This window comes from Piliocolobus tephrosceles, chromosome 17 (assembly GCF_002776525.5).
Source record: "Piliocolobus tephrosceles isolate RC106 chromosome 17, ASM277652v3, whole genome shotgun sequence".
Classification (NCBI taxonomy): domain Eukaryota; kingdom Metazoa; phylum Chordata; class Mammalia; order Primates; family Cercopithecidae; genus Piliocolobus; species Piliocolobus tephrosceles.
Window position 1 is genome coordinate 40,430,666 of NC_045450.1, and position 26,912 is coordinate 40,457,577.

The 26,912-nt window shown below is 48.4% G+C and overlaps 1 protein-coding gene across 3 annotated transcripts in view; it reads left to right on the forward strand.

Moving 5' to 3' along the window:
• The window catches only part of SLC6A2 (solute carrier family 6 member 2), a 49,588-nt gene that overhangs the window by 21,581 nt on the left and 1,095 nt on the right, over positions 1–26,912 (forward strand). For 2 of the 3 annotated variants that reach the window (XM_023209845.2, XM_023209846.1), the window contains 11 exons: positions 7,936–8,074; positions 15,172–15,306; positions 17,323–17,426; positions 18,596–18,720; positions 19,419–19,531; positions 20,691–20,819; positions 21,260–21,359; positions 22,338–22,438; positions 22,922–23,089; positions 24,651–24,722; positions 25,111–26,550. In XM_023209845.2, coding sequence (XP_023065613.1) covers positions 7,936–8,074; positions 15,172–15,306; positions 17,323–17,426; positions 18,596–18,720; positions 19,419–19,531; positions 20,691–20,819; positions 21,260–21,359; positions 22,338–22,438; positions 22,922–23,089; positions 24,651–24,722; positions 25,111–25,134 — 1,210 coding nt within the window. In that variant the 3' untranslated portion in view covers positions 25,135–26,550. Of the gene's footprint in view, positions 1–7,935; positions 8,075–15,171; positions 15,307–17,322; positions 17,427–18,595; positions 18,721–19,418; positions 19,532–20,690; positions 20,820–21,259; positions 21,360–22,337; positions 22,439–22,921; positions 23,090–24,650; positions 24,723–25,110; positions 26,551–26,912 lie in introns of those variants that run through there. The other variant, XM_023209844.1, reaches the window with a different exon arrangement.

Here is a 26,912-nt window from a genome sequence, read left to right on the forward strand (position 1 = left end):
ATGGCTAGTATGTCGGCCCCAGCAGAGACATCCAACAGGAGGAAGAGGTGAGATAGGTTTTGAGACCCTACTTACTTTAATTACAGCCCTAAGCTTCCTCCAAGCTCAGCTGTAAGCAGAGAGTGGTGGGAAAAGATGGCCTCCTCATGCACTGGGCTGAAAGGTTTGGGGGATGCAGGTAGAACTGAATGCAGGGTTGTTTTTTGTTTGTTTGTTATTTTAAAAAAGATGGGGTCTTGCTCTGTCACCCAGTGGCACAGTCTCGGCTCAATGCAGCCTTGACCTCCCAGGCTCAAGTAATCCTCCCACCTCAGCCTCCCAAGTAGCTGGGACTACAAGCGTGCACCACCATGCCTGGCTAACTTTCTGTACTTTTTGTAGAGATGGGGTTTCATCGTGTTGCACAGGCAGGTCTTGAAGTCCTGGGCTCAGGTAATCCACCCACCTCGGCCTCCCAAAGTGATGGGATTACAGGTGTTAGCCACCTCGTCCAGCCTACAGGGCTTATTTTAGGAGCCTTCTGCCCTACAGATCGTCCCTCTTTTTTTCCTCTCCTTCACCTTCCCTCCACTAACCGTGCAAACCTTCATTGCTACCATCAGCCAAGCACTGAGGATCTCCTCACATCCAAATCCCATTTAATCTTCACGGTTCATGGAGGTGGAAATTATTCCCATTTTACAGATAAGAGAGTAGAGGCTCGGGATTTAGGTAAGTGGCGGAGCTGGGAGTGCAGGGGCCTCGTCAAGTAGATAGGAGTTCTCACACCGCCCTTTCTTGCCTGGAGCCTGCCTCTGTGCTTTGTAATGCACAGCACTGTCATCAGCTGCCTCTGGACTTTTTTTTAATGGCATGCTGCCCTTTTTTCTAAATGTTTCTGCTTGAAAAATGTCCCCTCAACTCAGTTTGGGAACCCAGTGAGTGGGACTTGTAGTGCCAATCCTGAGGAAATAGAAAATATTTTCTCTTTCCCCAAACCTCCTGGCCAATTCTGTTATCACCCTGTACTCATTTAGGCTGATGGACTGAGCATATCATTCAAGGGAACAAAACTGCTATTCTCCCTAGGCTCTGGGCCCAAAGCCAAGCAGCCCCACGCTAAAAGAAACTGTAGCTCTGTAACTTTATCTGTAAAAGGCCACCTTTGGTGAACATGTGCCTGGCAACAGAAAACTTCCACCCCATGCCGGTCCCTGGTGAGGAAGAAAAGTCTCCCTCCACCCTAGTATTAATCATCTGTGCTAAATATCAAGTGAGAAATTGAGCTTTTTTGGCGTGTAGACTTCAGAAAGCCTGGATGGTACACTTAACGATGATTCATTTTCATTAAACTTCTGGAAAACTAGAACAAGTTTCTTATACTAACCCCCAAGGCTTGGGCCTGCTGGGGAGAGGAGGCTGGATTCTCATTGCTTTTCTTGGGCGTAAGCTTGGGAGTCCAGATCTTTTCACTGATGAAATACCTAAACAACCTCTACAACCCTGAAAGTGGACTTTGCATGCATGGGGCATCAGCTGGGCCTGTTGGGGGGCATTTCAACCAGGAGATTGGACACCAGAGGCATTTTGGCAAGTTTCAGGGGAAGGACGATTGGTTCCATGCTTCCCCCCCCGCCCCCACCATTATTTGGATAGTCAAGTCAACCAAATGACAATTGACATTATTCAACACCTGTCCCATAAAACCACAGGAAGTAGTGGAATTAAGCATCAGATAGGGTCATTACACGCCTCTGGTTCTCTTTTTTTTTGAGGCAGATTCTCACTCTGTCACCCAGGCTGGAGGGCAGTGGCTCAATCTTGGCTATTGCAACCTCTGCCTCCCAGGTTCAAGTGATTCTCCTGCCTCAGCCTCCCAAGCAGCTGGGACTACAGGTGCACGCCACCACACCTGGCTAATTTTTGTATTTTTAGCAGAGGGGAGTTTCACCATGTTGACCAGACTGGTCTCGAACTCCTGATCTCAAGGGTCCACCTGCCTTGGCCTCCTGACATGCTGGGATTGTAGGTGTGAGCCACCACATCCAGCCTGGTTCTCTGTCTTTTTTTTTTTTTTTGAGACGGAGTCTCGCTCTGTGGTCCGGGCTGGAGTGCAGTGGCCGGATCTCAGCTCACTGCAAGCTCCGCCTCCCGGGTTTACGCCATTCTTCTGCCTCAGCCTCCCGAGTAACTGGGACTACAGGCGCCAGCCACCTCCCCCGGCTAGCTTTTTGTATTTTTTAGTAGAGATGGGGTTTCACCGTGTTAACCAGGATGGTCTCGAACTCCTGACCTCGTGATCCGCCCGTCTCGGCCTCCCAAAGTGCTGGGATTACAGGCTTGAGCCACCGCGCCCGGCCTTCTCTGTCTTTTTAAATATGCCTATGCCCTGCCACCCTTTCCTCTGCTTTCTCTCTCTCTCTTAGGACATAGCAGAGGGGTCTAAGTCAGGGGATCATTTTGAGTTAGGACTAACAGGATGAGAAGTTTGCCAGGTAGACAAATTGGGCTCAGACTTGTGTTCTGGCTGAAGGAACAGAAGGTCCCCAGGCCCAGAGCCATGGATGCACCCTATGACCAGGGACTGACAAGTAGCTTGCTGCTGCCAGGGGTGAAAGGCAGGGTGTGGCAAGGCTGGGGATGAACTTGGCATGGGATGGACTATGGAAGGCCTCAGATTCTGAGAGACTTACATTGTTATCCTCTGGACCTCGATGCTTTCAACTTCTTCGGTTGGATGATTCTTTGTTGGGGGACAGGGGTGCACACTGTCTTGTGTATCTGTGATGTTTAGCAGCATCCCTGGCCTCTACCCTCTGGGTGCCAGCAGCATCTCCCTCCTTTCCAGATGTAACAACCAAAAATGTCTCTCTAGACATGCCAAATGTCCCTGGAAGGCAAGGGCAAAGTTGCCCCCAATGAGAACCACTGTTTTAGGTGCTAAGAAGCCTCAAAGGCTTTGGAGGCAGGAGAGTGGCAAGGTTAGAACAGCACTTTGGAAGGATGGTTCTGCAGTGGCACAGACAGTGGATTTAAGGGGGCTGACGGGAGGCAGAGAGACTGGATTTGGGAGAGGGTGGGAGTCATTTACAGTAACTCTGGAAGGACAGTGTATTAGTCAGTGTTCTCTAGGGGGACAGACTAATGATATACATCTCATATGAGTTTATTAAGTCATATTGACTCACACGATCACAAGGTGACATCCCACAATAGGCTGTCTGCAAGCTGAGGAGCAAGGAAGCCAGTCCAAGTCCCAAAACTGAAGAGCTTGGAATCTGATGTTCGAGGGTAGCAAGCATCCAGCACCAGAGAAAGATGTAGGCCAGAAGACTACACCAGTCTAGTCTTTCCATGTTCTTCTGCCTGCTTTTGTTCTGGCCACACTGGCAGTTGACTAGATGGTGCCCACCCAGACTGAAGGTGAGTCTACCTTTCTCAGTCCACTGACTTAAATGTTAATCTCCTTTGGCAACATCCTCACAGACACATCTGGGAACAATACTTTGCATCCTTCAATCCAATCAAGTTGACACTCAATATTAACCATCACAGACAGAATGTGGGTCTGGCCTGGGATGGGGAGAGTGGGGGTGGTGATGGAGGGAGCAACCAAGAGACAGCATTAGCGGGGACCAGACACGGCAACTGATTGCATGGGGGAGATGATGCAGAGTGAGAGTTTAAGGCCACAACAGCTGGCCTGGGAGCTGCAGGGATGGGGCCATTCTGGGGAGGGGCATTGGTTTGGGTAGACCTTGATGACCTACCCAACTCTGCTCATTCATTCATGCATGCTCACATCCCCTCTCCTGACTGCTCCCTCCCCAACACCGGTGTACCTCTTGTCACCTTTCTGACCAGCAGAGAAGGCACCTGCCACCTTCACAGCGGAGTCTCCCAAACTGACCCCCTCTACTGAGTTTTCTGGGTACCCTTAACTCCCTTGCTGACACCTGCTGCTCCTTGAAGCCTAGGACTCAACCATAATGATCATTATAATTACCATTTATTGAGCATTTCCTGGGTTCAGGGTATTATTATCTGATATTCTATAACTCGGCCCTCATCAGAGTCCTTTTACTGAAAAGGGAAAGACTCGGTGATGGGGAATGCTTACACTCACTACTGTCCCCTTGCCTGAGAGCCCCAGGGGGCTGGAGCCATCACCTGCTTCTCCACAGCCATGCCACCAGCCCGTGGCACACTGCCTGGCTCAGAGCAGAGGTGCAGAGAGAGTTTGTGGAATCAATAAAAGAATTCGGGTCACACGGGAGCTGGTGGTAGGGCTAGGGTGGGAAGCCAGGTCTGTCTGACCCCAGAGCTCAGACAATTTCTGTGCCACATTTTTCTATTTTCCTTCACATTCTTTCAAATAACAGACATCTATTTTGAGTGGATAAATGATGAAAGAGTGAATGAATCAGCCTCACTGGTGGCCTTCAGCCTTTCTCTCACCTGCCTGGAAACAAATTTAATTCCTACCCAAGAATAAGCTAAGTAAGTTTCCAGACTCAGGGTATATGTTTTCCTTACAAGTCGGAATCTTCCTGCATCATTGGTGACGATTCCAGCAAGGGCTATCATCTGCCTCTGGCAGACAGACAATTGATCTTATCCACTGCAGGTGTGTACAATTTTGCCATTAATGTATGTTTTGGAATTAAAGCTACCTTCCAGGGAAGGATGATATGTTAAGCTGTTTGCCTCTAACACCTTAGTACAAATTTATTTTGTTTTGTTTTGTTTTGAGATGGAGTCTCGCTCTGTTGCCCAGGCTGGAGTGCAGTGACAAGATCTCTGCTCATTGCAATCTTCATCTCCAGGGTTCAAGCAGTTCTCATGCTTCAATCTCCCAAGTAGCTGGGATTACAGGCATGCACCACCACACCCAGCTAATTTTTGTATTTTTAGTAGAGATGGGGTTTCGCCATGTTGGCCAGGCCGGTCTCGAACTCCTGACATCAGGTGATCCGCCTGCCTTGGCCTCCCAAAGTGCTGGAATTATAGGCATGAGCCACCATGCCTGGCTATATAAATCTATTAAGCAGCTGCTTTCTGAATGGACCTTTAGCTGAGTGCAAACGCCTATAGAATGAGACAGGGAAGTTTCCACATGGGAAAATGTGTGGTGCCCTGGGCAGTATGAAAGATCTGGGCAAAAGGGTTAGAAATTTGCCACAAGTGAGGGGAGGAGTTGCTAAGAGAAAGATTGAGAGTGTGTGGGAGACTGACCCTCTTTCCTTCCTCGTTCTCCTTGGGGTGATCCTGGAATCTCATTTTCAGTAGTAGAGGGATTGTTGGGTTTAGCAAGAAAGGCTGGGAGCATTTATCTGTTTCTAATCCAATGATCTCTCATGAGCTAACAGGTCTAACTGCCAGTTCTGGGCTTAGCACTGGCGACCAGGAGTGGTTAATGCACCTCCTCATCCTGGGAGACCCTTGTATACAGTTAGCCCTGACCTTGCAGGAACAGGCAGACTCTCTTAGCAACTGAGTCAAGAGCCACAGGAACAGGAAGGGTTGAAGGATTCCTATCAAGGGTGATCAGGGGGCCTCCTAGGAGAGGTGACACTGGATTTGGGCTTTGAAGGGTGTTGGGCAATGTGCAGCTGACTGTTGCCTCTGAGTGTGAGACACAGAGAAGAACCCAGTGGGTGGGGGCCTCTCGTTGTGGGGGCCCCTGCAGCTCCCTTGAACCTCCCAACATGTGTCATACTTTATTGTGAATTTGCATATAGTGTTGCCTCCCATGCTACGATACAAGCCCACCAAGGCAGAGTCAGGACGGTGCATGAGCAGTTCCTGTGTGTGTCCAAGGCCCAGATGGGCTGGCTCACAGTGGGCCTTCAGTGAGGAATGAACAATTAGGGTGCAGAGCAAATACCACACCAAGTTGTTCCCAGTTCTGTTTGCTTTGCTTTGCAAGGGTGCAGAATGGTCAGGGGAACCCCTCTCCCCTGGGACCTGCTGTATTGTTTCAGCAGTCTGTCTTATTTGACCTTTCCTTAGCTCCTAACCGACTTTGATTAGATTCTCATTAGCAAACGGTCATTTTGTTTACAATTCTCTTTATCATTTCTTCATTGTAGATTGTACAAGGGACCCCAATATTCTCAGACCACCTTAGAATTGTTTGTTTTTCTTATTTAAAAAAAACCAGGCCGGGTGCAGAGGCTCATGCCTGTAATCACAGCACTTCGGGAGGCCAAGGCAGGCGGATAGCCTGAGGTCAGGAGTTCAAGACTAGCCTGGCTAACATGGTGAAACCCCGTCTCTACAAAAAATACAAAAATTTAGCCCAGCATGATGGTGGGCTTCTGTAATCCCAGCTACTCAGGAGACTGAGGCAGGAGAATGGTGTGAACCCAGGAGACGGAGCTTGTAGTGAGCCGAGGTTGTGCCACTGTACTCCAGCCTGGGCGACAGAGCAAGACTCCGTCTCAAAAACGAAAACAAAAAACAAAAAACAAAAACAAACAAAAAAACAAACACTTTATTGATAGCTAACATATTTCAAAGGAGTGACTATCATCAAGTGACAGCTCAGAAAATGATACCTGTTGAACACAGCCAGTAACCTCACCCAGATCAGGAAAGAGCATGATGAGTGTCCTGAAGTCCCCATCATGTTCTCTGCCAGTCAGTAACCCCCTCACCCCCATCCCAGGGTACACCTCTCCTGACTTCTAATCCTATAGGTCAGTTTTGCCTGTTGCTGAATTTTATATGACTGGAGTCAGACAAAAGTACTCTTCTGGCTTTGACTTTTTCTCAGCAGTGTGTGCGAGAGTCATCCCTTTGGAGGTAATTGCTGTATAATACTCCACTAAGGCCGGATGTGGTGGCTCACACCTGTAATCTCAGCACTTTGAGAGGCTGGAGCAGTTGGATCGCTTGAACCCAGAAGTTCGAGAACAGTCTGGGCAACATGGCAAAACCCAGTCTCTTCCAAAAGAATACAAAAATTAGCCAGGTGTGGTGATGTACACCTGTACTCCCAGCTACTGGGGAGGCTGAGGTGGGAGGACCACCTGAGCCTGAGTAGGCTGAGCCTGCGGTCAGCCGTGATGGTGCCACTGCACTCCAGCCTGGGTGACAGAATGAGACCCTGTCTCAAAAAAAAAAAAAAAAAAAAAAAAAATACTCCACTTTATAAATATATCCTAATTTATCCATTCCACTGTCGATGGATGTTTGAGTACTTTGCAATTTGGGGTTATTATGAATAATGCTGCCATAAACATTCTAGAGCATGTCTTTCGGTGAACATGTGTACAATTTTCTATTGAGTCAATATCTAGGGCACAGGGTAAGCATATCTTTAGCTTTAGTAGCTGTTCTCCAATAGGAGAAATGCTCACTCTTGTCTCAGTCTCTAGACCAGGGATTCTCAGATTAAGCAATATGAACCTTTTGGGAGGGGTCATTCTTTGTTATTGGAGACTGTCCTGTACACTGCAGCATGTTTAGCAGCACCTATAGTCTCTATGCCAGTAGCACCACCTCTCCTTAAGTCAGGACAATAAAAAAATCTCAGACATTGCCAAATATCCTCTGGGGTGGGGGTCGGAGGCAAAATAGTCCTCCCTCCTGCTGAGAACTGCTCCTTACAGTGTGAGTTCTATGAGGACAGGAACCTTCCCTATTTATTACTCCAAGGCTAGGCGAGCAACAGGCACTTAAGAGACTTTTGTCTTTTAAAAGCAGCCATAAGCCTGGAATCTCCCCAGATGATTTGCCTCTCCTAGGACAGACTGGTCCTGGGCACAGGCCATGGCTGACCAGGGCAGGCCCATTGTGGTGCATGGCAGTGGCTGGGACCCCCGAGTTAGGGGAGAGTGGCCAGGTCCTGTCTCCATCAGTGTGCATTTGCAAGGACTGGCCTGTGGTCACGGCCCCTGTTGTCCTCCCTGACACCATTTACCCTGGTCCCCTCCCCTCTCCTCTGGGCAGGCGTGGTGTCCTGCACCTTCATGAGAGCAGCGGGATTCATGACATCGGCCTGCCCCAGTGGCAGCTCTTGCTCTGTCTGATGGTCGTCGTCATCGTCTTGTATTTTAGCCTCTGGAAAGGGGTGAAGACATCAGGAAAGGTAATATCTCTTTGTTTCTCTTTCGGTTGGGTGATCAACCTTGGTGGGTGTGATTATTTCTAGCAATAATTATGTAGTTGGTGGGCAAAAAAGATGGAGCTGGAAGTGCAAAGCCTGGATTCAAGCCCCAATTCTGCCAGTGACTTAGACAAACCCCTTCCTTCCTTTCCCTTCCCTTCCCAAGTCTGTGTCTCGCCAACAATAGGTTGAAGGGGTATAAGTGGATCAGAGTTTCTCACACTTTCCTGCCAAAGCTTCCCTAATAGCAGAGACTAGGGACTGGGATACCCCAAAGGCCTCAGGACAAAGTCTAGAGATGCTATCAATATGCCCTTGATAAATCTTGAATCTCGACCTAAATCTTCTTGCAAATGTTGCATCCTACTCTGGAATATGACCATAAAATCAATAAATCCCCACTCTGAATTTTTTAGGAAAAAAACAATGCTCTAGAAGATATTCAGATGTACGCTGGATTTTGTGTTTCCTCCGGTACAGAAAGAAGTGCCCCCAGAGTTCCAGGTGCCTTCACGAGAAGAGCATAGCTTTAGATGACCCATGAGGGCCAGTCCAGAGTTGGCACTCTGAACTTGGGTGAAACTGTCTCCCTGTAGTCAGCCTCTCAGGGGTGAGGAATATTCAGGAAATGGCTCCTGTTGATTTTTAGCCCGAGGAACATCATGGGAACAACAACCCCATTTGGGCTCTACAGGGTCTATTTAGAAGCTTGACTGTATTAAAGAGGATGTGGATGGGAAATGTTCTTTCCAGTGTTCTGGTTAGCTACTGCTGTGTAACAAACCACTCCAAAATGTAGTGACTCAAAATAACAACCATTTTATTGTTTCTCACAATTCTGTGGGTTGATGGGGATCAGCTGGGTCGTCCTTCTGCTTCATGTGATATTCCTTGGACTACATGGCTTCAGTGGGCTGGCTATTCTAGATGGTGCATACACATTGCTGGCAGTTGGCACTAGCTGGGAGCTAAGTTGGAGCTGCCAACCAGAGCATCTTCGAATGTTTCCACATAGACTTTCTATGGTGCTTGAGCTTCTCAGAGCATGGCAATTGAGTTCCAAGAACATGTTCCAAGCAGACAAGCCACAATGGTGTACAAGTAGCTCTTCCAATCTCTGCTTGCATCATTCTTGCTATTGTCCCGATGGCTAAAACAAGTGTTGTGGTAAAACCTAGTGTCCATATGGAAGGGAATTACACACAGGTGTGAGTTCATTGGGGGCCACACCTCAACAGTCTACCTTAATCAGATGGTTGTTAATTTGGGAGAAGCCTCATTAGGCAACTGATTTGGGAAAGGGGGTGTGCACCAGAGTTCTCTCTGATACTCTTAGAGTTCTTGGTCATGCCATTGAGAGCAAAGAAAGTAGCAGGAGAGCAGCAGCCAGTAGGGATGAAATCCATCGAGAACTGAAGATAGAATTTCCTATCAGCATGTTGGAGACACAGTATCTACCCTAAGAAAACACTCAAACAAAATGCAGACCAGGGCTTGGAGAAAGTCTAGAGTCGAGCAAAACCGGGATAGGACCATTACCATTCTGATGCCTGGCACCTAGTATGTCTTCAGTAAATATTTATTGGGTGATTGAAGGATGGGTGGGTATATAAGTTTGGGAAACTTCATTAAGTATTCTTTTGAATTTAATTCAAATTATCAACCACTTATGGACACCTACTATGTACCTGGCTTGATGCTAGTACTAGTGATGCGAGAATAAGACAGGTTCCTTCTTCAGTTGCTTTAGTCTATGTGTATTGCAGGCAGGTTATGGATCAACCAATGTCACCAGCTTCTTGGGTCTCTATCCAGAGACATATGTGTGTGTCCCCATTTAATAAAAACCAGTGGTCACAAACTATGTGCACTATTATATATCTTGTTATTTTTTAAGCTTAACTTTACCTTGGAGATAATTTCACATCCAGTAGTCGAATTACATTTCAATAGAAATACAAACTGTGAGTTTAAAAACCATAATTAAATCAGCTTAGTGGGTCATCACACTTTTTAAAAATGAAAAAGTCTAGATAATAAGAGATCATTGCACATAGTAAAGTAAGAGCTGTCTGTTGGAATTTTTGTTTCAGTTACAGCTATCTGTAAGTTTATGTGTATTTTGTCTTAATATTGAAGGTATTTCTTAGCATGAGTCGTGGTCAAAAAGTGTGAGATGCTGCGTTAGTGGAGAAAGGAAGCTCTTTCAACTGAAACTGTCTCCAAAGACCATAGAGAAGGTGGCATTCGAGCTGGGCCTACGAGGTCAGGCAGGCACAGGTAGAGGTGGGGTGGAGGGAAGGGATTCTCAGTGGAAGGAACTACATAAGCAAAGCCGTAGAGATGTGGAAGTCCCAGGCCAGCCTGGTCTAGCACTCTCTGCACCTTTCCTAGGTACCAGGAACAGAGTTCTCCTGGCCTCTGCAGGCACAGACAGAGACCCTGAGGGGAGACAGGGCCCACTCCTGTGAACTGCAGAAGATATAGGAGCTTTATACTGCTTCTGCCCTTGGCATAGGACAACCATAGACTTCTAATATTGCACTCCGAGACTGGGTTCCCCACAGCCATCACCAAAGAGAGTAGAGCCTGTCCCACTTAGCTTAGCTCTTGGCTAGAGTGGAGTATATGTTGTCTGCAGGCAGGCTGATGCAAAAGAGACCAGGAGGAGTGGGGCTGAGCATGCTCAGTTCTTTCCAAAATGCACCTTCAGAGAAGGTGGTGAGGCACGAACCAGGGTGTTACACCAGGAAAGTCCCCCATGTAGAAACACAATGAGAGAGGAATATGAGTCCCCTCTGCATGTGCCATCCGAAGCCACAGCCCACATTTTGCATAAGTCCCTAAGCAGGCATGCCACAGGCAGTCCATGGAGATGAGATTTCTAGAATGGGGAGCTTCACTCAGGACATTCCTGTACTCTGTCTTTAATTGTTTTTATAAACTGGCTTATGAGAAAACCAAGAGTATTGCTTATTTCTTTCCAGACTGAACCTAGAACAGGACATTGAGCTTTTCTTAGCAGGCTTCCATAGCCTCAGAGCTGGCCTCAAATGAATTGCAAATGTTCATACCTCCAGTCTTGGCAAGTGAAGGCTGTGCTGGTCCTGGCTTACTTTAGTGACTGGATTGGACTCAATTATAATGAACAGCATCGTTCACACATGAGTGAGGCATAGACTAAAATATTTGTAGCTTGGTGTTTTCTTCAGTAACATCAGTGCCTACCCCACACCCCATAAATCCCGCTTTGTAAAATCGTGTCTTTATTGTTAGTGAAAATGTCCCTAAAACCCAGTTCAGAGGATCATGAATTCTTAATCAGTAAAGGGTAAATTGATTCAGATGCACAGTAATAAAGTGCAGACATGTGTCATCTGTTTCCAAGTCAACCTTAGAGCAGGTCCTGGGCCGTGTTTTTCAAACTTTCATTGTATAAGAATCACCAAAATGGCTCGCTAAAACTCAGATTCCTGGGTCGTTCTTTGAGAGAGTCTGATTCAGTGGGGATGAGGTGAGAATTTGCATTTCTGACAAGATCCCAGGTGATGCTGATGCTGCTGGTCTGTGGACCTCACCTTGATCTAGGCAGACCTCTGCTCGATGCCTGGATTCATAGCAAGGCTTGCACAACTTTGGTGACAAGCACCTCACCACCTTCCTGGGCAGCTCTTTCCCTTGAGAGAGCTCTATCAATTTGAAAGGTCCTTCTTTTATGGAGCCAAGGTCCTCATTTTGATTGTGAGCCATCAGTTTGAATTTGGTACCCTGGAACCCCACAAATTATCCATAGAAACACCAGCAGGTATGGATTTAAAGTCATAGAAAGCAGTGACCTCCCTTAGGGACTAAGGACATTTGCCAAGACCAATGGGCTGCTCATTACTTTCTTGATCTTGTTCTCAAAATTGGACTAAGTCTAGGTTCTCATGGCCAGAGCTGTGTTGCAAGTTGGAATTCTGAGAGCTGAGAAGCCTGGGGTGGAGATGACAGAACCCAAGCCTTTCTTCTGTTTACCCATTGTGCATTCAGGGTACATGTGAGCATGAGTGAACTGTTGGCCAAAGATCCAGGAATCCTTCTTTCAACACAAGATCTTAGGCAGCTGAAGTAACACCCACTGCCAATTCTGAGAATCTTCAACAGGACTCAGATGGTTTAGCTTTGAACGCATGGGCACAGACAAAACAAGTTCCCTGCTATCTTGATGCTTGACTAATAGTCAGGGTCTCAGCTCAGTCACGGCCTGATGTATTCCTTAGGGAAACTGAATCCATAGCCATCAAACATGGTCAATGCAGGGCCACCTCCAGGCCCAATGGGAGATTCCTTGGAGTCAGAAGTCAAGATACTGTTTTGTGATGACAGAAGTGTAGTCTCACCTGGTTTGCTGGGCTGGGCATTGCAGCTGGGCTGCAGCTATTGACATAAGCTTTAGGAGACCTGAGCAGTTAGAAACAATCACAAGGAGATGTGAGAGCTCCTCCTTGTGCCTTTTGCCAAGAGCTTACACCTATTTGTCCCAGATCAGGAGACTGAATCCAAGATTGATTAACATAAAGTCACCCAGATGCAACAGCTTCACTTTCCAGGGCATGTTTCCCTCCTTATTTGTTACGCAATTTGGCCCTCCTGTTCTTGCCTCCCTGAAAGAAAACAAGTGGAAATCCCATTTCCACAAAGACCTTCTTAGAACAAGGGAGTGATGGAGAAACAAGTGGATAACATGAAACAGAGGAGGCTTTCCTGATTCCTTCTGAGCCCAGAAGATGTGTCTACCACTGTGCATTTACTCACTCCCATGCTGACTCAGTTACTCATTCATTCACTTGTTTATGCATTTATTCTTTGACTTACTCATCCACTAACTTTCTGATTTATCACTCAACCACTCATCCATCTATCCATCCATTTATCCATCCATCCATCCATCCATCCATCCATCCATCCATCCATCTACTCAACTCTCCACCCACCTAATCATCTTATCCATCCTTTTAACCAGCTACCCAATCATAATCCAACATCCACTCATCCATCCATTTACCTAACAATCCAATCATTCATCTACACCGCTGCCTAGTCCAATCATTCATAAAATAAACATTTATTAGGACTCATATATGCCAGGTTCTGGGGATTCAAGTTTGAAAAATATAGGATTTTACTTCTAAGGGGCTCATGATCTAGTGGGAAAGACAAGTAAAAGAAGAGGATAAATCCCCATCCTTAAACACAAGTATAAAAAACATATGGCTTTATTTTCTATGTCTCTATTTTCATTTAGAGCCCATATCTTTTTATCCTGGCAAAGAACTTTCATGTTTCAAGGTTTCCACTTTCTCCTTAGGGATGCGTGAAGATTCTTGGGGCTATGTAGTTCGAGGGCTTTGTGGGGGTGGAACCATCTGGCATTTAAGTTATAGGTTTTCTCATGTTTCAGCTGAGTCCTCCTTGAGTCTGACTACCTTGACATTAACCTGAGTTTTTACTTGGGTACAGCCTTCTTTCTGCAAGGCTACCCATGGTTGTCTCTACCTAGTGGTGATTTCTCACCTTGGCTGCACAATTTTTTGTTGTTGTTGTTGTTGTTGAGACGGAGTCTCGCTCTGTCGCCCAGGCTGGAGTGCAGTGGCTGGATCTCAGCTCACTGCAAGCTCTGCCTCCCGGGGTTTACGCCATTCTCCTGCCTCAGCCTCCCAAGTAGCTGGGACTACAGGCACCCGCCACCTCGCCCGGCTAGTTTTTTGTATTTTTTTTAGAGACGGAGTTTCACTGTGTTAGCCAGGATGGTCTCGATCTCCTGACCTCGTGATCCACCCATCTCAGCCTCCCAAAGTGCTGGGATTACAGGCTTGACCCACCACGCCCGGCCGGCTGCACAATTTTATCATCTAGGGAGCTTTAAAAAAATACTCATTTCAGGCCCATGCCAGACCAACTAAATCAGAAACTCCAAGAATGAGATCTGAGCTTTAACATTTGTACCTATAACTCCCCCCAGGGTATTTGAATGTGTAGCTGAGGTTGAGAAGGAACAGCAAGGAAACCCACATAATACCCCCATCCCTGCCTCTACCTTTCTTTTCTGTTCCTCCAACTTGGACAAGGGGATGGGGTGTTTCTTTTTAGTCTGGAATAATCTCTTCCTTTGTGTGTTCCTGAACAAGATACAGTGTCTGTGTCCCACATCTGTTCCCACTAAGATGAAAAATGGTCAGAGGTTCTGCTTTCTGTCCAGCCACATCCCTTCCTGGGCAATATGCTTAAGAAAGAAAATATGCTTGAAGGGGGGGTAAAGAAAAAGAGGAAGATGTAAACAATAGGGAGAGAGTGGAGGAGAGGGAGACGAGGGAGGGGAGGGCAAGAAGAGAGAGAGGGAGGATGGAGAGAGAGAAAAAGAGAGTGGGAGGAGAGAGAGAGGAGAGGGAGAGACTGAGATTTCTAAATATCCTGCCAGTCAGATAGGTGCATGCAGCAACCAGTAGCAATGGTGTGATGGACACAGGACTGATGGGGAAAAGGGAGAGCACAAAGTGGGTGTACTTAGTTCTACCTGGTCCATGAACTGCACCTTGATCTAGGCAATCCTTTGCCAATGCCTGTATTCATAGCAACACTTGAACAACTTCAATGACAGGTACCTCACCACCTTTCTAGACTCTTTTTCTTTAGAGAGCTCTATCTATGGGAAAGCTCTTCATTTTATGGAGTCAAGAGTCTTTCCTTGAAGGAGGCAGGAGAGGTGGCTTTGTGGATGAGGAGGCATCCTGTGCTATGAGGACCTAGTCTTTGCCCCGCTGTGCCCTTGGCTTCCATCATAGTACTATCCCCAGTGCAGCTGACTCTCACCCTGGGTTCTGAGCTTCTCTAGGGTGTGACCTGTGTCTGTTTACTAGTCTAGCCCTGGATTCTGCCTCAGGGCCTTGCCTAGAACTGGAACTTGTAGCATGTGCCTTGGGTAAAGGAAGGTGGGAAAGAGCATGACTGGCTCCCTGGGAAAGGACTCTGTGCCCTGCCAGCCCACCACGGGATTGGGGCCAGAGCAAGGCTCTCACCTGAACTTATCCATTGCCCAGGTGGTGTGGATCACAGCCACGCTGCCTTACTTCGTGCTGTTCGTGCTCCTGGTTCACGGCGTCACGCTGCCCGGCGCCTCCAACGGCATCAATGCCTACCTGCACATCGACTTCTACCGCTTGAAAGAGGCCACGGTCAGTGCTCAGTGACCACCAAGCCTTGGGCCAGGCTTGTGGGAGGGTTTTCAGGAGCAGGTGATGATGGAAAATCTGGTCCCAGCTCTGCCACAAATGTGCAGTGTAGCCTTGGACAGGATCCTTCCCTGTCTGAGCTGCAGCTTCCCCATCTGACCAATGCGGATTTGCACCTGATAGTCTCCATAAGCCCACCTATCTCTCTCTGGAGGGCTGAGATTCTGCGGTTCCATCTGGTGGTCTTCACAGACTACTCTTTTTGAGGAGAGAAATTCCCTGTGAAGAGGACCTGATGTCCTGGGACCTTGCTCCTGTCCTGTGCCCACAGCTCCCTAGCCAACCCCAGCCACCCCCTGCCCTCTTGCTACTCTCGGATCCCCAAACCTGGTCTTTGCCACCATCCTGTGATGTCAGCACAAGGATGGTTTTAGCCACCAGGGAGGCCCTGCCAACTCTCTTCCCCAAAACCCTCATCCAACCACTGCCCCTGTCCAGAGGCCCAAATTATGGTGAAAGTGGGTGAATTTGGTAGTGGAGTCCAGTGCAGAGCAGGGAGGGTGGGAGCAGAGACTATCATAGAGGTACTCAGTACCTTGAGCATCTTAAGATAACTGCTGAGATTACTTCCAGCCTCCTCTTGCAGGGCCCCTCAGTGAGAACACCTCAACATCTTACAATTGCTATCTTACAATTCTCCGGGCTTCTTTATTTGAACCCATAATAATCCTGGCAGGCCTAAGCAGCACAGGATGAAGAGGGATGCATCCCAATATGCATCTCCATAGTTGTAATGTTCCAACATACTGCAGTGTTATAGACCAGTAACCAAGAGAAAACCTATTTTCGTAGTAGCTGCCAGAAAGATAACAGAGCATAAGACACAAATCAGCCTTGTAAATTGCAAAATAAGTCAGACTTCTATTTGTTCTGTGACTGTTTATGCTAAGCCTTTCAGATGTGTGGAAGCTAAGCCCTCAGTGCAGTATCAAGGAGCAGATCTGTCTTCCCCCATCAGATCATGCTGCCCTCTGTTTGCACAGCTGGGGAAGCCTGGACTAACACCAGTGGGGGCATGACAGACATCTCTCAAATCTGAATTGCAAGGCTGGGCGTGGTGGCTCACGCCTGTAATCCCAGCACTTTGGGAGGCTGAGACGGGCGGATCACTTGAGGTCAGGAGTTCAAGACCAGCCTGGCCAACATGGGGAAACCCCGTCTCTACTGAAAATACAAAAATTAGCAGGGCATGGTGGCATGCACTTGAAATCCCAGCTACTCAGGATGCTTGAACCCAGGGGGCAGAGGTTGCAGTGAGCTAAGATTACGCCACTGCACTCCAGCCTGGGTGACAGAGTGAGACCCTGGCTTACAAAAAAAAAAAAAAATTTGAATTTCAGCTCTTAGTCTGAGCGGGTAAAGTGTAATTATTCCCATTATACTGATGAGGAAACAGACAGAGAGAAATGAACTTGACCAGGGCTAGAACATGAGGCAGAGAAGTTGGAAAGGAATTCAGATCTTCAGGCCTCCAGCCATGTGCTTTTATCACCCAACTGATGGAATAAGTAAGCCCCATTGGCCCCCAAGGAGTCACCATTGTCTATGGCTTGTAAAAGACTACTAGGAATGGTCCTCACTTTCTGAAAATGCCGTCTCCGTAACTCCTAAGATGGCCATAACCCTGTGTTCTTGCCCCATTCACACTCTAGCCTAGAACTTTTCATTTTGTTAACTTTCTTTGAAAATCAGGGCATGAAATGGAGTGAATGAGTTCCTACAGGGTGAGCTCACTCATAACTACCCAAAGCTGGGAGATGCTAGAGAGGCCCAGCCTCTCTCTGCAGTTGTTTTGTACAGGATGCAGGGGAAGGAGTTGCCAGGGCTGCCCATTTCTGGTTCAGACCATGTTTCCTCTGGTCTCAGAGCATCCCCAGGGTTTCTCAGCCCTTCCAGAGCAGTGAGGTGTTCCAGTGGTGTAGGAAGCAGAGGCTGATGGCTTTTGTCTGCTGGTTTCAGGTGTGGATTGATGCCGCAACTCAAATATTTTTTTCCTTGGGGGCTGGATTTGGAGTGTTGATTGCATTTGCCAGTTACAACAAATTTGACAACAACTGTTACAGGTAAGATTCTTCTCAGAATTCCGAGAAGCTCTAAATCCTGGGGATTGACTTTTGTGGGGATGGCAGAGAGGGCTCTGGTCTGGAAGCCAACTCTCCCTGGGCAAGCGAAATTTTCTTCTTGTGAACCATCCTGGGCATTCTATAAACTGGAACATGTCCTCTAAGGATTCTGATGACCACATTTCATTTCAGGATGCCTCTTAAACAAATGTGGGGTGTGGAACGGGAAAAGTTGAGGTTACCAGCACTGGGAGATGAGTAGTTGTGACAGAGCAGAACTGTGAAGATTTCAGTATGGATTCTGTCCATCAGATACCCAGGCAGGCAGGGGTGGAATAACCCAGCTGCTGAGGGCCTGGCAGGGTCAGACGTGAGACTCCATAGGAGACTGAGACTCAGAAGGCCATGATCTAGCTCAGTTCAGGAAGCACTCAATGCTACCTCCTGTTGGCCCAGTGCTGTGGGGACTTCAGGCACAGGCACAAATTTGGGTCCACTTCCATTACACTCTATCCAAGGCTTAAGGCAGAATCACAGTGTCTTTGGTACATGACAGAGTCTGATGAATTCATACCAGCGGGACAGGCTATAGGGAGGTAAGGAAATGGGGTGATCAGCCCCTGACAGAAGAAAACCAGTGCATGGAGGTGAATTTGAGATGAGCCTTGGAGGATAGTTAGGATTATGCTAGGCAGATGTGGAGTGGACAGCAGGCACTGGGGGAGAAGGGGGACAACACAGGCAAATGCAAGGAAGTGGTTTGTTTATGGACCAGTTTATGGTTTGTTCAGAGTACACCTTGGGAGTCTTGGAAGATAAATGTATAGGGAAGGCTGGGTCTTCTTCGCAAAGCTCTTGAATGACAGGATGAGGAGTTGGAGGCACTGGGGAGCAGCCATGGAAGGTTTGTTGAAGGAGACTGGTGACTCAATTCCCTGGCAGGAGCTTGCCAGTAGACTCTGGTATCAGGCTGTTCCATCCATAAGCAGTTAGCCTACTTCCTGCACCAGTGATGGTGGGGCCCTGGATCCATGTGGCAGCAGGAGCTGCTGAAGGGGGGATGGCCTTTGATGCTGGGGCCAGGCTGCAGGTTCTATAGCCAGCCCAGCAGTCAATGCATAGGGTTGAGGGTGTCAAGGGACTTGACCTCACTGTGCTTCTTCCGGCAGGGATGCCCTGCTGACCAGCAGCATCAACTGCATCACCAGCTTCGTCTCTGGGTTCGCCATCTTCTCCATCCTCGGTTACATGGCCCATGAACACAAGGTCAACATTGAGGATGTGGCCACAGAAGGTGGGTGGGCAGCCCTCCTGGGCCCCAGCCCACTGAGGAGGGAGCTGAGAAGCCCACCTTATTCTTGGCTGCATGGCTCTTACATGGCTGTAGGATCGCGAGGCTGTCCATTGAGGTGTCCAAACCACCAATATGATTGACTTTCCCCTGAGGTTATTAGTGGGAATTCCAAGCAGTCCCAGGCCCCATGCACCCTGCAAGTCAGGGTGGAAGGAACAGATTTTGGAATGTCCTGTCTGTACCAGCCCTGGGCTAAGCACTTGAAATACTTCCACTTAGTTCTCACAAGGCTGCCAGGCAAGTGTCAATAGACTCACTTTACAAATGGGAAGACTGAGACTCAAGCTAAATACGTTGTCTGGCATCACCCAGCTAGTGAGCAATTGAATTGCGGTTTCTGAGGACCCCAAGCTTTTGTGAGTAAGAGTAGATCCCTTGTAGAGTACAGGAGGTGGGGTTTGCAGCATGTAGCCTGTAGCTATCCAGGCAGGGAATTGCTCTCCAGCTTGGCTGTTGGGGGTCAACCCTCCGATGCACAGGTGAGCTCTAAGTTCATGCTGACTTCATCTGTTATCTCTAGACCTGCGTTCTGTCCACCCACACATGACTGAACAATTGGGCCCGCAGATGCTCCCCTACTGTATGCAGCTCAGACCAATGGTTTCAGCCATTGATGAAGTCCTTGATGTTTCTTACAGGAGCTGGCCTAGTGTTCATCCTGTATCCAGAGGCCATTTCTACCCTGTCTGGATCTACATTCTGGGCTGTCGTGTTTTTCATCATGCTCCTGGCGCTGGGCCTTGACAGCTCAGTGAGTGACCCTGCTCAGGATACCTGTCCCCCATCCCACTGGGCCTGACTCCCTTCCCCAACACACAGTGCTGGGCCTGAAGTTCCCACTATTCAAACACCAGGTTAATAGTTGTTTCCAGAAGGCCCTATTTAAATGCAGACAAAAAAAAAAAAAAAGTGAGTCCTCACTCAAAAAGATAAGACTTAGGCCAAAGCCAAGAGCCATAGGAATCCCTTTGACATCTTGGAAATCCAAGTAAGAAGAGACTTCAGACAAGTCAGCCTTATGCCTACCTGCCCCCGTCCCACTTGTTCGGAACCCTATTTGAGAACACAGGGCATAGGGTTGTGGTGCTGTTGTACTGACATTCAGATATGTCTACCCTTACTTAGTACATCATGCCTGGAAGTTTGCAAAAAATCTTATGGAAGAGCTGGCACTTGGGTTTCCCTCCACTGCCTTTTGCTTTCAATCATCAGATCTACCAGGAGCAGGGTGTTGAGAAGGATTTTGAGGCTGCTTCTGGGCTTATAATGAAGAATACTGATTTTGATTAACAGTGTCTGCCAAAAGGAGGGGAGAGGAGAGGAGAGTGGTAGCTTGTGTGCTTCTTGTCTACCCCCACAGTGTCCTTATAAGGAAGCAATCTGCCCACAGCAGTGGGATATGAGACCCTTTCAGACTCTAAGAGTCTGGAGTTTGAAGTGACCACTTTGCTTGATCATTAGAAAGGCAGCCAAAAACCCTTATCAAAAACTGCTGCCTAAAGTTCTCATCACTAGAAGCTCTTCTGCAGGAGTTGTTTCCAGAGACCCTTATTGACATGTAAATGTGTGACACGGGTTTTGGTGTTTTACTGCTTTCACTCCACTATCAGCTTATCTGTACTCACTCCGGCTGAGTAGGCAGAAGACAGGTAGCTATTGAGTAGGGGAGACAGGAGTTGACTTAACCCTTACCCTCTCCCACATAGTTTCTGAGTTCTGAGTTTGCCTCAGAACAGGACAGAAATGGGACAAGAGGATGGGGAAGAAGGCAGGACGTGCTGATTTCTCAAGAGAGGCAAGGCAGCCTGCGTGAGTCCTGGGCTGCAGGAGGTGCTAGGAACCCTGGGGCCTGAGACTGAGGTCCAGAGAGACCCTCATTCCCGCACCCCACCCCACCTGGTTCCCTCCAGATGGGAGGCATGGAGGCTATCATCACGGGCCTGGCAGACGACTTCCAGGTCCTGAAGCGACACCGGAAACTCTTCACATTTGGCGTCACCTTCGGCACCTTCCTTCTTGCCCTGTTCTGCATAACCAAGGTGAGTAGGGGCTGGTCTCTGGTCACCTGGGGGCCTCTAAGGCTGCATTTCAATAAAGTCAAACATTCCTAGCCTTGGAACTGGGGCTGAGCTCAGGGAGAACAATGTGGGATCCAGCATCCTCAATTCAGCGGCCTGACCCACTAACGTTAGGCCCAGTTGTCTTCTTCCATCTCTGATGCTGAGGATTCCATGCAGCTCTGTTTATTGCTTATTGACTTGAAGGGCAGCAAAAGTCACTTTGGAACCCAACTAACTCTTTATTGGCTGAAACTGAGGTGACTGTGACGTCAGTTCAACAGCACCACAACCCTATGCCCTGTGTTCTCAAATAGGGTTCTGAGCAAGTGGGACGGGGCAGGTAAGAGTTGATGGACACAACAATCAGTTTCCACGTTTGACCAAAGAGGACCTCTTGGCTTCTTCTCTTCCTGTACCAGGGTGGAATTTATGTGCTGACCCTCCTGGACACCTTTGCTGCGGGCACCTCCATCCTTTTTGCTGTCCTCATGGAAGCCATCGGAGTTTCCTGGTTTTATGGTATGTGAGTGTGTGGAAAAGCCTCAGCTCCCAGTCCTCCTAGAATCCTTTAATCTGGAGGTGCAGAGAGGCCTTCCATTTCCAGAACAGCCACCGAAGATTCCAGAGTCCAGCAAGTCAGTTTTTGGGAACAAATCTCAATCCTTGGCTCACCTTTGGATGAACCTGCCTTTAACAGGAGGCTGCAAAGGCCGCTGAGGTATCCAGCATTAGCTCCTGAAAGAGGAACCCTTAGGAAAATGCTGACCCCTGAGTCATATAATTCATTCTACCAGGGGGTTGCCAGATTTAGCAAACACAACACAGGTTGCCTACTTAAACTTGAATTTCAGGTAAATAACAATTATTTAGTGTAAGTATAGCCCAACTATTGCATCAGACATACTTATACTAGTTTTTTTCATTATTTACGTGAAATTCAAACTTAACTGGGTATCCTGTATTTTTTCTGGCAAACTTATTCTGGAATGAACCGAGAGAATATTTTACAAACCCTTAAATGTGTTCATTGTTTGTTTTTCCCCACAAGTGTCACACCAACATGTTAGTTCTCACTCTGCTGCCACTCAGAAAGAGAGTCAATGGGAAAGTCTGGGCTCTCCTATCAGATTGAAGTCAGAGAATGCGCTGTATGCATAGTTGTTGTTGTTATTTTCAGAGCAAGAGGAAAGAGCTGGGCTTTGGAGTCAGGCCAACTAGCTCTGGAACTTGGGGCAAATCCCCTCACCTCTTTGAGCCCAGGTTTCCCTCTGATAGGTTAATTGGGGTGGCACATGAAAGGGGATGCTGTCCTAGAGTTTGTCCTCTCCCTTGTTCTGCATTACAAAGTGCCTATCCCCAAGTCTCCCAAGTTCTGTGTGTCAGCATCTCGCCTCACTGCCCTGTTCTCCAGCTCGGGCCAGAACCTCATGAGAGGACCTGGCCCTGGCTGGGCTGTCGCGGGGGCCATGGTAACAGCCCTGCTCTGTGTGTGCACAGGAGTGGACAGGTTCAGCAACGACATCCAGCAGATGATGGGGTTCAGGCCGGGTCTATACTGGAGACTATGCTGGAAGTTCGTCAGTCCTGCCTTCCTCCTGGTGTGTAGTGTCTGCAGGGAAGCTCTGTGTGTGGGGAGGGGGCTGTGTCCAGGATGCAGCTGGGTGGGGATATTTGCTTCTTAGGGGAGGAGGCTCTGGGATCCAGAGGTCCTGGTCATTCAGAAGGGTCACTTGGGCTGTTTGGCCCTGTGGATAATGTGGTAGACATCCACCTTACTCGGGGGTTCTTGAGCTGGGGCCAGGTCCCTGGGGGTTGTTATACCTCCTCCAAAATCACCTTCTGTTCTTCCTCTTTTCTTGCTCCCTGTCATATCTGCCTCCTTTTGATTTCCACTTGCTTCTTGATTCTTTCTCATTTCTCCTTCTCTTTCTCTCTTTCTCTCCTTCCTTATTTCCTCCCTTTGCTGTGATGCTCACTGCTCTTCATTTCTCTCCCACTTTTCTTCCACCTCCTTCTTTCTTTCCTTTCTTGTCTGTCTCCTGCCCTGTCTTCCTTTCTCTTCCTTCCCTGCCCATCTCTAGTTCGTGGTTGTGGTCAGCATCATTAACTTCAAGCCACTTACCTACGACGACTACATCTTCCCGCCCTGGGCCAACTGGGTGGGGTGGGGCATTGCCCTGTCCTCCATGGTCCTGGTGCCCATCTACGTCATCTACAAGTTCCTCAGCACGCAGGGCTCTCTTTGGGAGGTGAGCTCTGGGCCTCCCCAGGGGAATAGGGTGGGAGGTGGCTGAGGGGGACGACGGGAGGACTCTCATTCCTGTTGGGGTGGGGACAGGGAGACGGAAGGACACAGACACTAGGGTCAGATGGACCCACCTCATTGCCCAGGTTATTTTCCCCCATGAGCCTCAGTTTCCACATCTGTGTCTTGAGGATAGTATTACCTACCCCGGAAAAAAGGAAGTACTTAGCACAGTGTCTGGCACGCAGGAGGTGTTCAGTACATGTTACTTGGGGGTAAGCTCAGCCCTGAAGTTCACTAAGGATTGATTAGACAGACTGCCTGGACCCAGCTCACTCTCGTGTCTCCGTCTAAGCTTTGTCATTTCCCCAGATGTCCCAGCTCTCCCCATCCAAGCACACTGTGATCTGCTCCTTCTGGTTTTCACCTGCCTCTTTCCAGAACCTAATAATCTGATCAGCCTAAACCAGAGATTTCCGAACTATATTTTCTTTCTATGCATTCTGCATATATGTCAATATTTATACATGTGTATATATATGTACATGTGTGTATATATACATACATATACACACACACACATTTTTATAAATATTTAGGAAACAGTGCCCTTTATTCTGAAATTATGTCATTCCTGTTTGATTAAAATACCCTTTCTTTCGTAAACTAATAGTGGTAGTCTTTTCCTCATATCCTTACTTTACAAAACAAAGATTTCATTCCTTCATTCCTTTATCCACTCACTTGGAAGGTATTTATTGGGACGCAGATATATGCTGGGCAGTATTCGAGGCGCTAGACAAAAATTCCTACCCTTATGGAGTTCACATTCTAACGAAGGGCAGGTAGATAAAATGAGGATGGAAGGCATCCTTGGGAGCTGCGCAGAAACTCAAGGAAGGGCGTGCCAGACAGAGAGTCCCCACCCTCATTCTTTGTGATATGTTTCCTGTCTGTGAAATCCCTAAGTCTGGGGACCTCTGTTCCTGGTCACTGGGAGGATCAGTGTTCAGTGACCTCATTCTAGACATGGGAACTGGGACCTGAGCCTTCTATTCTCCACACTCTGGGAGTGGAGAGGCTTCCCGCTATCAGTGATCAATTGTTGGTTCAGAACACACGGCTTGAGACCCCACAAGTGCCTCCACTGCAGGAGGGCTTCCCTGATTCCCTGCAGGGCCAGAGGCTTCCTTCCACACTCTCCCTGCCGCACTTTCGCCATTCTGGGTCTAAGACGATGTGTGTGTTTGTTCATTGCCAGTCCCTTACATGGGCTGTAAGCTCCCCCAAAGTAGAGACTGCGTGGGTCTCCTTCAAGTCTGGATCCACAGGGCCTAGCCCCATGTCTGACCACAGTAGGCAGCTCAAGAAACAGTGGCTGAATGAATGACTCAATGGACCAGCTCCACAAACAAGGCTGGAGGTGTCTTGTACAGACCCCGAATGCTATCCACGTGGGGCTGCAGGGTCAAACAGCAGGTGGCCCTCATCTGGGGGTGCAATCAGGCTGCCAGAAGGGTGTCCCTGGGCCAAGCTGAGGCCTCCTCCCCTTCTCTTCCTTTCAGAGACTGGCCTATGGCATCACGCCGGAGAACGAGCACCACCTGGTGGCTCAGAGGGATGTCAGACAGTTTCAGGTGGGTGCAGCCTAAACCTCTGGGGTGGAGATCACAAAGGTGGGCCCTGACTGTTTCCTGCTGTGCACTGCCCAAGGCTGAACCTCACAGCCAGAAAACCCAGAAACCCAGTGTGACCTGCCTTTTCCCTTTAGAAACATCGGGATGGGGGACAGGGAGGCTCCCTGCGAGCCCATGGCCTCAGGCTTGCCGTGTGACTTTGGGGAGGTTCTGCTGCCCTTTCTGGGCCTCTGTGACAATTAGGGAATCGACCTACATGTTCCCTGAGGTCCGTGAAGGAAGGGGGCATTTTTCTGCCTCCTTTCGGCTTCCTGCTGCCCCCGCCAGCTGGCCCTTGCTCCTGTCGGTCCCCACCATGTCATCAAGTCCTCGCCGTCTTTCACTGCAGTTGCAACACTGGCTGGCCATCTGAGCCTGCCTGGAGGAGAAGGAGGAACCTCATGCCAATGTTCAGGTCACAGGCATCCGCTTCGCTCCCACCCCGGACACCGTCTTGGGATTCCGCCCCTGGAAGCTGTCATTTCTTATCCTCTCTTCTTTTCCCAATTACAAATGATTTCGTGACTGTAGTTTTTGTTCACCTTCTGTGCATCTGGCCTGGGGGCTGTTAGCTCAGAGGAGAGGAACAAACAGGAAAATGACTTGTGTCCTGTCCCCATTGTTTTGGGGAAAATCTCTCCCGCTTTGGGATCCTGCCGAAGCTAGGTTCATGAGGTCGGAAACCTCCACCACATTTGCCTAGACTTTGGGCACAGAAGTTCTTAGTCCACCAAATCAGAGAGAGGATGGGCTTTTGATCAGACACCCAAAAAAACCCAAAAATCAAACAAAATCCGGCTGAGTTTAGTGGGGTGGTTAGGGAAGGTACATAGACCTTCCTCTTGCCAACCCTAGACACCCCTCTCATGTCTGAGCCTCAGCCTGGGAGTTAGATTTATTTGTCCCTACAATGAAGTCAGTGGATAGATGCTTTGAGGGATTTTGAGTAGAAACATTCATAGTTGATTTTCACTCTGGGCAATCTGAGTTTGATTTGTGTGTTCTGGAACATTCCTCCAGCTTTTGGTGGTCAGATGGCCCAGAGCTATGGGAGCCAGGAGGAAGAGGGTAAATGAACCTTAGTGAGCAGGTTCTAGGAGGTACCTACATCAGATAAGCTGGTAGAGGCCGTGTGGCAAGCCACATCTACTGAGGCCTCATGCTGCTCTTGCTCTGTAAGACACGGAGCCCAGCAACCCATCTGCACTTGCTGAGATCTGCCTGGGGAAACGGGGACAGGGACCAAGTGAGGCCACATGTGTGTCTTCACCGTGCTCTCCTCACAAGGCCAGGTGGGTGCCCAAAGGGAGCCTGGCAGTCTGTCATGTTAATTTATTGTTCGTGGACACCTGCACAGCCTCCCTCTGGGAGTGGACCAGGGGTCTTGAGAAATGGAGAGTTGGCTGCAAAAACTCTCATGCACTAGATGTAGCACCTTGGAGGGTAGGGCGAGACAAGCAGCCCAGAAATACTCTCTCAAGTGGAGGGGAGAATATTGAGAGTGGATGGGACAGGTTGGTGGTTTCAGAGACTTTCTAGGTTTCTACTTGGATCTACTTCTGATACAAACTTGCACTTGGTGCCCTCTGGTGGTGGTGGTGGTGGTTACTTTTAGTTCAGTAAGAGAAATGATTCCTCGTTTGCTAAATTGGTGGCATCTTTGGGAGGGGTTTCTGTTTATCGTTAGAGTCTCTTACACCCTTGTTGGAGGGATTCTTATTCTGACTGTGGGAGCTTCTGTTGCAGGATCTTGGGAAAAAATAAAGAAGTCACTGCACTCGCACGTCAAGTGGGTGCTTTGCCTCAAACTGGGGTGGCACTGAGCCTGGTGGATCCTGCATGAAGAGGGTTCATGCAGGAAGGTGGAGCAGGAAGATGGTTTTGTCTCCCACAGTTCTGAGGTTTCCTTGCTGGGTCAGGGTCCTCAGGTCATTCTATAGAGAAAAGAGGGAAAATCGAGAGACTTTGAATCTTTCCATATAAAAAGGTCAGCAGAATGCCTGAGACAGCCCAGGTGGCAGGTGTCTTAGAGCCCTGTGAACAGTGAGGCTTGAGAATGGAGGAGAACAATCAGGTCAGGCTCTGGGTCCCATTAGTGACTTTGAATCCTCCCATAAAAGGTAACTTCTTCCTACGTGTTACCATTTTTCT